Source organism: Stegostoma tigrinum, chromosome 7 (assembly GCF_030684315.1).
Source record: "Stegostoma tigrinum isolate sSteTig4 chromosome 7, sSteTig4.hap1, whole genome shotgun sequence".
Lineage (NCBI taxonomy): Eukaryota > Metazoa > Chordata > Chondrichthyes > Orectolobiformes > Stegostomatidae > Stegostoma > Stegostoma tigrinum.
Window position 1 is genome coordinate 53366952 of NC_081360.1, and position 11474 is coordinate 53378425.

The 11474-nt window shown below is 42.9% G+C and overlaps 1 protein-coding gene across 2 annotated transcripts in view; it reads left to right on the plus strand.

Annotated features, from left to right (window-relative positions):
* ccdc14 (coiled-coil domain containing 14) overlaps positions 1 to 9563 on the plus strand; it is a 44839-nt gene extending 35276 nt beyond the window's left edge. For both annotated transcript variants that reach the window (XM_048533816.2, XM_048533817.2), the window contains one exon: positions 5402 to 9563. In XM_048533816.2, the coding sequence (XP_048389773.1) occupies positions 5402 to 6392 (991 nt within the window). In that variant the 3' untranslated portion in view covers positions 6393 to 9563. The remainder of the gene's footprint in view (positions 1 to 5401) is intronic.
* The last annotated feature ends 1911 nt before the right edge of the window (positions 9564 to 11474 follow it).

The window sequence follows — 11474 nt, forward strand, 5'->3', positions numbered from 1 at the left end:
CACACTGTCAAGATTTTTGGAATGTTTCAAATAAGGTCACCTTGTTCTAAGTTCCAAGGAGTACAGGTCCAACCAACTCAACCTCTCCTCAAAACACTGCCCCTACATACCTAGCATTAGCCTAGTAAACCTCCTCTCGACTTCCTGCAGTGCTTCTTAGGTAAGGAGCCCAGAACTGTTGAGTAATTCAGCTATGGTCTGACTAGTGCCTCATATTTGAGCAAAACCTCCCTACTTTTGTACTGCATTCCCTTTGAAATAAAAATGAGCATTCTATTTGCCTTCCCTATTACCCCACTGAAATAAGATTCTAATTTTTTGTGATTCATGCACAAGAGCTCTAAACTCCCCTGTGTTGTAATTTTCGACTGTCTTTCGCTATTTAAATAATATTCAGCTCCTGTGTTCTTCCTGTTGATGTGTATAACCTGATAACGTCAGCATGGTGGCTCAATGGTGAGCACTGCTGCCTCACCAAGCCAGGAACCAGGTTCAGTTCTGCCTTTGGTCAAATGTCTGTGTGAAAATTGCACGTTCTCCCTGTGTCTGCATGAGTTTCCTCTAAGTGCTCCGGTTTCCTCCCTTAGTCCAAAGATGTGCAGGTTAGGTAGATTGGCCATGCTAAATTTCCCATAGTGTTCAGGGATGTGTAGTTTAGGTGGGTTATAGGGGATGGGGCTAGTTGGCACATCTGAGGGTCTGTGTGGACTTGTTGGGCCTATTGCCATACTGTAGGGAACCTATGATGATTTTCTAGCATTATATTCCATCTGTCATGTTTTTACCCACTCACCCTATTTATACCCTACTGCAGATGCTGGAGAGTTGATCAAATCCACAAACCCACCTGCCCTGGCCGACCCATTGTCTCTGCCTGCTCCTGCCCCACCAAACTCATTTCCACCTCTCTGGACTCCATTTTCTCCCCCTTAGTCCAGGAACTCCCAGCCTAGGTCTGTGACACCACCCACGCCCTCTAGAACTTCCAATTCCCCAATCCCTAACACCTCATTTTCACCATGGACATCCAGTCCCTATACACCTGCATTGCCCATACAGATGGCCAAAAAGCCCTCCGCTTCTTCCTGTCCCGCAGGCCCAACCACTCCCCCTCCACTGACACTTCCATCCGCCTAGCTGAACCAGTCCTCACCCTCAGCACCTTCTCTTTTGATTCCTCCCACTTTCTACAAACAAAGGGGGTGGCCATGGGTACCCGCATGGGCCCAAGCTATGCCTGCCTCTTTGTAGGTTATGTGGAACAATCCCTGTTCCGTATCTACACTGGCCCTAAACCCCACCTCTTCCTCCATTACATTGATGACTGTATTGGCACCACCTCGTGCTCCCACGAGGAGCTCGAACAGTTCATCCACTTCACCAACAGCTTCCACCCCAACCTCAAGTTCACCTGGACCATCTCCAACACATCCCTCACCTTCCTGAATATCTCTGTCTTCGTCTCAGGCAACCACCTAGAAACTGATATCTATTTCAAGCCCAGAGACTCCCACAGCGACCGAGAATACACCTCCCAACCACCTTCCTGCAAAAATGCCATCCCCCTATTCCCAATTCCTTCGCCTCTGCCACATCTGCTCCTAGGATGAGGCATTCCACTCCCGTACATCTCAGATGTCCTCGTTTTTCAAGGACCACTACCCACCTCCTCGCAGTGGTCGAGAACGCCCTCGACTGTGTCTCCCGCATTTTCTGCAACTCATCCCTCCACACTCTGTCTCCGCAATATTCTAGGTAGCTGTGGGAGTCGGTGGGCTTGAAATGGACATCAGTTACAAGCTGGTTGCCTGAGATGGAGACTGAGAGGTCCAGGAAGGTGAGGGATGTGTTGGAGATGGCCAGAATACACCTCCTCCCACCCACCCTCCTGCAAAAATTCCATCTCCTATTCCCAATTCCTCTGCCTCCGCTGCATCTGCTCCCAGGATGAAGCATTCCACTCCCGAACATCGCAGACGTCCGAGTTCTTCAAGGACCGCAACTTTCCCCCCACAGTGGTCGAGAACGCCCGTGACCGCGTCCCCGGCATTTCCCGCAACACATCCCTCACACCCCGCCCCCACCACAACCGCCCAAAGAGGATCCCCCTCGTTCTCTCGCACCACCCCACCAACCTCCGGATACGACGCATCATCCTCCGACACTTCCACCATCTACAATCCGACTCCATCACCCAAGACATTTTTCTATCCCCACCCTTGTCTGCTTTCCGGAGAGACCACTCTCTCCGTGACTCCCTTGTTCGCTCCACACTGCCCTCCAACCCCACCACACCCGGCACCTTCCCCTGCAACCGCAGGAAGTGCTACACTTGCCCCCACACCTCCTCCCTCACCCCCATCCCAGGCCCCAAGATGACTTTCCATATTAAGCAGAGGTTCACCTGCACATCTGCCAATGTGGTATACTGTATCCATTGTATCCGGTGTGACTTCCTCTCCATTGGGGAAACCAAGCGGAGGCTTGGGGACCGCTTTGCAGAACACCTCCGCTTAGTTCGTAATAAACAACTGCACCTCCCAGTCACAAACCATTTCAACTCCCCCTCCCATTCTTTAGATGACATGTCCATCACGGGCCTCCTGCAGTACCACAATGATGCCACCCGAAGGTTGCAGGAACAGCAAGTCATATTCCACTTTGATACCATTGGGCTGCAGGGTTCCCATGTGGACTTCACCAGCTTCAAAATCTCCCCTTCCCCCACTGCATCCCAAAACCAGCCCAGTTCGTCCCCTCCCCCTACTCCATCACACAACCAGCCCAGCTCATCCCCACTGCATCCCAAAACCAGCCCAGCCTGTCTCTGCCTCCCTAACCTGTTCTTACTCTCACCTTCCTCCCACCCCAAGCTGCACCTCCATTTCCTACCTACTAACCTCATCCCACCTCCTTGACCTGTCTGTCTTCCCTGTACTGACCTATCCCCTCCCTACCTCCCTACCTATACTCTCCTCTCCACCTATCTTTTCTCTCCATCTTCAGTCCACTTCCCCCTCTCTCCCTATTTATTCCAGAACCCTCACCCCATCTCCCTCTCTGATGAAGGGTCTAGGCCCGAAACGTCAGCTTTTGTGCTCCTGAGATGCTGCTTGGCCTGCTGTGTTCATCCAGCTTCACACTTTTTTTATTATCTTGGATTCTCCAGTATCTGCAGTTCCCATTATCTCAGTTAGATGTTGGTGTTCACTAAGAAGGGAGTTTGGCAGCAAAGGCAGTTGAGGAACAATAGCAGATGTTTTAGAAAACAGTTCATGGCCCACAGCAATGATATTCCAGTGAGGAAGAAGAATCCTCAAGGAAATACACCAACCATTGTTAGCCAAAGAAATTAAGGATGGTTTCAAATTGAAAGAACAAGCGCACACTAACCATTGCCATGTTGTAAGCCAGAGAATTGTGAAAGTTTTAAAAATGATCAAATGGTGACCAAAGGGAAAAAAAAACACTTTGAAGATAAACTTGCAATTAACATCAAACTTGACAGCAGGAACTTCTTTAAATGCATTAAAAAGAAGAGAAAACCAAAGTGAACTTCAAGAATGAGGTTTGGGAAATAATAATGCAGAACCATAAAAGGCAGTGGAATTGAATAAATATTTTGCATCAGTCTTCAGTGGAGAAAACACTCATAACATTCCAAAAATTTCTAATTAATAAAAGGGCGAAAGGAGAAGAGGAAATCTATTACTGCTATCACTGGAGAAAATGTACTAGAGAAGTTAATAGGGCTGAAGATCGAATTAAATCCCTTGATCAGTGGGATGCATCATAGGATTTTAAAGGAAGTAGCTCCAGAGATGATGGATGACAACAACTGGATCCCTCCCTTCTCTCTCCCAAGTTCTTCCCCAGCTCCTGCTCAAAACTGCAGGGTACGGTATCCCTAATTGTAATGTTCCCAACCATAAGAGCATTCCTATTTCATCCTCTCACTTGAATGTGCTCCCCATACCAAGATACTGTGTTCATCCTTCCCCGCAGTCCCCACTCTTGTTCTCACATCTTGCAAAAACCTCATAACTATTGGACAATTGCGGAGATCAAGGCTTCTCAGTTTTAGCCCTGTGTCCTCATAACTGTTTCATCAGCAGTCGCACCTTCTTGTTCCTGATCACAGACCAAGTTTGAATTAACTATTTTGAGTGATATGACTGCCCTGTATAGTAAAATGTCCAGGTAACTTGCCCCTTCCCTGATGCGTCGCAATGTCTGCAGTTCAGACTCCAGCTCCTCATTTTCAGATCCAAAGTTCCTTGAGCTACAAACACTTTAGAGTGGTTTCCAGTAGCTTCCACATGTTGCAGCAACAGCACATTATCTGTTATCTATTATCATTTTGATTTAACGTAATTATTTGAGATGCACTTCACAATAAAGAGCAGGAAAACATTTTATTTTTATCAGCTAAGAAGAAAATAATCAGTCCAACAATTTGACAGTTATTTATCAGAAAGGAAGAAAAACTCAGGAAACCCAAGCTGAAGACCTTACTTTTAAAAACTAGATGTATTCACCAATATGCTGTAATTTGTGGTGTCACACACCACTGATCTCGATGCAGGTTGACCTCTTGATCTGCACCTTTTATCCTCTCCCACTCACCTCCTACTCTGTACAGATTGCTTCTTGCAGTAACCTGTGGTTAAAGCACCTTTGTCAACTCCTGCACCAAGTTTTCACTTTGAACCAAATTTCCTGTAGTGTAATCAATCATACACTTGTCCTTCATCTTATGCTGCTGCAGTCTTGTTCATAGTTTTGACTATCACATAGCTCAAATAATACTGGATCACAAAGCCAAGAATAGCTAATAAGCCAGGAGTTCATATTGACCTGATATTAGGGTGGCATGGTTAGCACTGCTGCCTCATGGCACCAGGGTCTCAGGTTCAATTCCATCCTTGCACGACTGTCTCCGTGGAATTTGCATATTCTCCCCATGTCTGCTTGGGTTTCCACTAGGTGCTCTGGTTTCCTGTCACATTCCAAAGATGTGCAGTCTAGGTGGATTGTGCATGCTAAATTGCAAAAAATGTGCAGGGATATGTAGATTAGGTGTGTTAGCCATGGGAAATGCATGGTAACAGGGAAATGTCTGGGTGGGATGCTCTTCGGAGAGTCACTGTGGACTCGTTGGCCCCAAGGGCCTGTTTCCACACTGTAGGGATTCCAAGATTCTAATTTCTGTGCAGAGGATTCCTCTTCCAAAACAACCTTGCTTCATTCAGTCCAAATACGCAAGGTGCTCACATTGAAATTGCAGACCTGGCAATCTTTTTGTGCCAACTGCTGTACTACTCGTGTGTTAGTTTTATATTTGGAGGGAAATGTCAAGTATTTTCATCAACTGATTATATTGCTTGGTTTGTTTTAACAGAAAACTGCAAGGTAGCATGGCAAGACTCCTTTCAGATCTTAGCATAGATTGCATGAAGACCAAACCCACATCCAGACTGACTAGAAACCTCCTACATGAATATGAAAATCAACTACAAGATGTTCCAGGTTTGAGTCCTGTGACTGCTTATCTTAAAAATCTGGATAATAACGCTGAATACAACACTTCAACTTTATCATTTTGTAAAGTTCCTGAATCTGAACCTCCAGCCATGCGAGATCCCCCTTCCTTAACATCTGCAAACACAGGGACGTGCCAAAGTAATGTCCTGTCAGGAAAGTCTTCACCCAGAATCTTTTCCAGGTTTGATGCGCAGACTGCATGCCATATAACTCAAGGAAGTGAGGATTCTACTCTGGATGAAACCACATACCTTCCTCTAGTTGGCAATACCACCAAGCAAGAAAATGAATCAGCTGAAAGGAGGAAATGTATACCATTACATTTGAACAGTGGATCAAAGAAGTTGCACTATGATGATGGAAGTTCATTTGGAGTGGAAGTAGTGCCATGTATCCTAGATGGCTTACAAAAACCAGAAAAGCCTGTTCCTGAAGAAATACCTATTACTCAAAATTTAAAAGAGAAGACACTGGTAAATGATTGTGCATCAAGAATGGCAGAGACAGAAAATAAGCAGATTCAGTTGATGCATTTGGACATTAGTATTAATTCTCCACACACTGCTACAGACCTTCCAAAATCCAATTTAAATCCATGTACACTTCGTTCAGATCAGAGAAATAGGACACTGTTGTATAAAGACAAGTTTTCAGCAGTAGATTCAAGCTTCTCTAGTGCTGATTATAAATCTATAAAGTCAGGCTGGAGTATTTCATCCATTTCTTCATTTAATTCTCATGATGAACAAGACTTCAAGAATAGTTTAGCAGCCTTAGATGCTAATATTGCAAGACTGCAAAAGAGCTTGCAGGCGGATCTTGAGATAAACCGATGTCAAAATATTTAATGATAAACTTGACTTTTATCTGTCGATTGTGTATTCTTTGATTTTCAACATATGATCTGATTTAATGGAATGTTGTTTTTAATGCTGTGCACTGAACTTTACATTTAGGTAAGTTTTTTTTTTCTTGTTTTATAATCATGTCTTTTTTTTCCACTTCTTGGATTTTAATTTCAGAAAATAGATTCTCATGCTTCTTTACTAGTTTGTTTTCATTTTAGAACCAAATGAAACTTCATTTGGATGAAATTCCTTCAATTTGTACTTGCATTTCACAAATCATAAAGATCAGGTCTCTTTCAGGGGAAATTACATTTTGTTCAGATTTTGGTTTTGCCACCATCTGTGTACAGGCCGTTGTCACTTCTGTCAAAGATGTAGAATACTTTACTTTCTAAGCCTTTTGAAGCACAACAGCTTATCAGTCCTTGAATTGATGTCCTACAGATGTTAGGAAATAATCTAAAGCATCTGTGCATCTGAAATTTCAATAAACTTCAGACTTGCCTTACATGGGTGCTTCTAATGCAGTCCAGTATGGCACCATTTTAATTATCCTCTGGTTAACTTGAATATGTTATCATTGCTAATGCTTAAATTAAAATCCACCTGGAGATGTAACAGTTATTACTTTTGAGGGATTGATTGATGCTGTACATTAGACACTAGAGACACAATCTTCTGTTCCTGAAGATGGTCAGTTAGTGGGATGGAAAATTAATTAGACATGTTATGGCATACCCAAACTCCACTACCTTCCCTTCTCAACCCAGGAATGAGTCCTACCTGGGAAAGCTTAGAGTCAACCTTCCTAAACCCTGCTTGACTGGATGGAAATAGACCTTTTGGTCCAACTTGTCCATGTTGACCAGATATCCTAAATTAATCTAGTCCTATTTGCCAGCATTTGGTCCATATCCCTGTAAACCCTTCCTATCCATATACCTATCCAGATGCCTTTTAAATTTCATAATTATACCTGCATCCACCACTTCCTCTGGCAGTTCCTTGCACATATGCACCACCTTCTGTGTGAAAAGGTTGCCCCTTTCATCCCTTTTTAAATCTTTTCTCTCTCATCTTTAAACCTATGCCCTCTAGTTTTGGACTCCCCTATCCTGGGGAAAAAATCTTGACTATTCATCCTATCCATGCCCTTCATAATTTTATAAATTTCTATAAGGTCACCCCTCAGCCACCAACACTCGAGGGAAATAGTCCCAGCCTCTCCCTATAGCTCAAACCCTCCACCCTTGTACAACATCCTTGTAAACATTTTCTGAACCCTTTCCATTTTCATAACATCTTTCCTATAGCAGGGAGATTAAAATTAAATGCAGTATTCAAAAGTAGCCCAACCAATGTCGTGTACAACCACAACATGAACTCTCAACTCCAACACTCAGTGCACTGACCAATGAAGGCAAACGTACCAAGCGCTTCTTCACTCCCCTGTCTACCTGCGACTCTACTTGCAAGTTACTATGGACCTGCACTCCAAGGTCTCTTTGTTTGGCAACACTCCCCAGGACCTTACCATTCTATGCATAAGCCTCTACCTGATTTCCCAACACGCAGCACCTCATTTATCTAAATTAAACTCCAACTGTTACTCCTCGGTCCACCTAATCAAGGTCCCATTGTGTTCGGAGGTAATCTTTGCTGTCCACTACGTCACCAATTTCGGTGTCATCTGCAAACTTACCACCGACTTTTCCTGTTTTCACATCTAAATCATTTATAAAAATGACAAAAAGTACTGGATCCAGCACTTGCTGCACAGCGCTGGTCACAGGCCTCCAGTCCAAAGAGCAACCCACCACTACCATCTGTCTCCTTCCTTCGAGCCAGTTATGTATCCAAATGGCTTGTTGCCCTGTATTCCATGAGATCTAATATTGCTAACCAGTCTACCCTGTGGATCATTGTCGAAGTTCTTCCTGAAATCCATAGACCACGTCCACCCCACTTCGTTCCATTGAGCAAGCCCAAGACAGTTGTCAGATTTGCTCACCGAGTCAGTGTTTTTGATTGCAGACATTTCATCACCCTGCTTGGTAGCATCATCAGTGTGCCTCTGGTGAAGCATTGGCGCTCTGTCCTGCTGTTACTTATGTGCACTGGTTTGTTGGGGTGGTTGGCATCACTTCCGGTTCTGTTTATCAGTAGATTTTGTATCAGGTCCAGTTCAATTTTTTATATTACATTACATTACATACAAAATACCAAGCAAGGACTGAGAAATTTTACTAAGGTCAAACTGGGAGAAAACTGACAATAAGGATACACCAACACCAGCTAGCCACCAAGAGACACAACCGGTTCTCACTGGTTTCAATACACAAGGACAAAGAAGGACACAAATTCTATTGGGCCAACATATCCATAATAGCCCAAGCCAAACAGATACAGGCCAGGGAATTCTTGGAGGCCTAGTATTCCAACCAGAACTCCATCAACAAACACATTGAACTGGACCTGATGATAAACAGAACTGGAAGTGATGCCAACCACCCCAGCAAACCGAGGCATATAAATAACAAGCGGGACAGAACACCAACCTTTACCAGAGGCGCATTGATGATGTAACCTAGCAGGGGGAATGAAACATCTGTAATCAAACACAGTAGCGCGGCGACCAAGTCTACAACCCCATTCATAACCCGAGCTACAAATCTTCTTAAAAACTTCAAACTATCTTTTTTAATAACTGATTCTCTATTGAGGTGATTAGATGGATCCTCAGTCATGATCCCTTTAGCAACTACCCTATTGTTAAAATCAATAGGTCTGTAGTTTCAGCTCTGGTTTGTTACCCATTTTGAATATTCATACATCATTAGCCTCCCTCAAGACCCTGGGGTGTAATCTATGATTGTAGCAAATGTTCAATCTATAATTGATCCATTTATTTAGCAGTTGATTTTCCTGGTTATTATTTGCGTGTATTTTCCTTGCGAACTTAGTGGCAACTGTACATTTGTATTAACTAGCAACTTACTTATCTACTGGAATAAAAACTGATATAAAGTAGTAATTTTAGATTGCTACGTGGCCTGGAAGACTACTTAAAACTCTTTTGAGGAATTTGTTGGAAGCACAATAATAGAATACACTTCTGGTTCAGATAATGGAAGGTAAAAGCCGTGGAGTGTTTAATCATTTATGATCCAAGTGGATACTATGACAATACAAGGCTTGTTAGATTTTTTTTTAAATTTTAGTGACATGGCATCTCAATGAAAAGTAAGCCTATAACTGCCTCAGATTTTGGGTTTAACAATAAAACAGTTGTTTATTATGCAAGAAATTATGACAGAACAGAAAAAGTCAAACTATCTACATATCATCTTTAAAGATTTCGAAGAATGTGATGAAAATATTATCCCCTTAATCTTAAAGTTTGCATTTACAATACTCATATCAGAGAGAATTCCCTCTCTATAACCCAAGTAGAACTTAATTTAAGCTTTTGGTAGCTTCAACTCCCAGCTGCCCGACTGTCTGTCTTGAGAATCTGATCATTTCTTCCTGGAACCTTCATAAAATTGAGTTAAACTTTCTCAGCCTCAAATAATCTTTTAAGGGTTTTAAGCATTTATGTCTGATCTGGAACTTATGCTAAACTTTACACTGAGGTAACCTATTTTTAACAGATCTAAATAATTTTCTCCTTTTGTAAGCAACAGATTTACACAAAATAAAATTTTAAAAAAAGTATTTTGCCAATCCAAAAAAAACTTTCATCTGCGACCCATATGTCACTTGCGCAAAAATTGAAAATCTAAATTGAAAACGAATTGTTAAGATAAATATGAATCACATCACATATCACAGGAAGAACATCTGAATGCTGAGCGTAGTGGATATATAGTCTGAGGGTACTTTCTGATTAATAGAATTTATGAATGAGAGGAAGCAGAAGAACATTACAGAAGCAGAAAAAAACATGAATTATGGAATCCTAGCAGTGGAGGAAAGGTGGAAATGGATGCAGGCAATATTTATATTATGGAAGAAGATAGCCTTCATGTCAGAACAAATGGAAAAACAAGGGTGTATTCCAAATCATACATTACACTAAGGCTCCAAGTTACTGAAATACAATCGGAGAAGTTGAAGTAATTCAAAGCCTGTCCACCATTTGTTGGCACATCGCAAAAAGGTGATGGAATACTCTTCATTTGTCTGGTTGCGTGCAGTTCTAAAGCACTCGAGAAACTTAACATCCAGACGAAGCAACCTACTCAAATCAGCTCCACTGCTTAGCAGCAGTAACATGTATCATCTACAAGATGCATTCCAAACCCGATGACCACTAGAACCACTATTGAGAATAACAGGTATATGGCCAACACCACCTGCAAGTTCTCTTTCAAATCGCTCACCAACTTGGCTTGGAAATATATTGCCATTTCTTCAGTGACAGAATAGAATCCTGAAACTGTCTCCATAACAGCATTGTGGGTGTACCTACACCAATAGACTGCAGTAGTTTAAGAAGGCAGTTCATTACCACCTTCGAAGGTCAACTAGGGATGCATAATAAATAAAAACCAAAAGAACTGCGGATGCTGTAAATCAGGGCCAAAAAAAAAGTTGCTGGAAAAACTCAGCAGGTCTGGCAACATCTGGAGGAGAAAACAAAGTTAATGTTTCGGGTCCGGTGACCCTTCCTCAGAACTGATGGTGGCTGGGAAAACATCAGTTTATATGCAGAAAATAGGGAGGTGAGTGGGGTAGGGAGTAAATGAAAGTAGTGGGTGGGGTGGGGGGGCTGGGACATGGGAGAGTTTAGGCCCTAAAATTATTGAACTCAGTATTGAGTCTGGAGGGCTGTAGGGTCCCAAAGCGGAAGATGAGGTGTTGTTCCTCCAGCTTGCATTGGGCTTCACTGGAACACTGCAGCAAGCCAGAGACAGAGATGTTGGCCAGACAGCAGGGTGGTGCATTGAAGTGACAGGCAACAGGTAATTCAGGGTCTTTTTTGCAGGCAGAATGTAGGTATTCTGCAAAGCAGTTGCCAAGTCTACGCTTTGTTTCCCCAATGTAGAGGAGACTACATTGTGAGCAGCGAATGCAGTA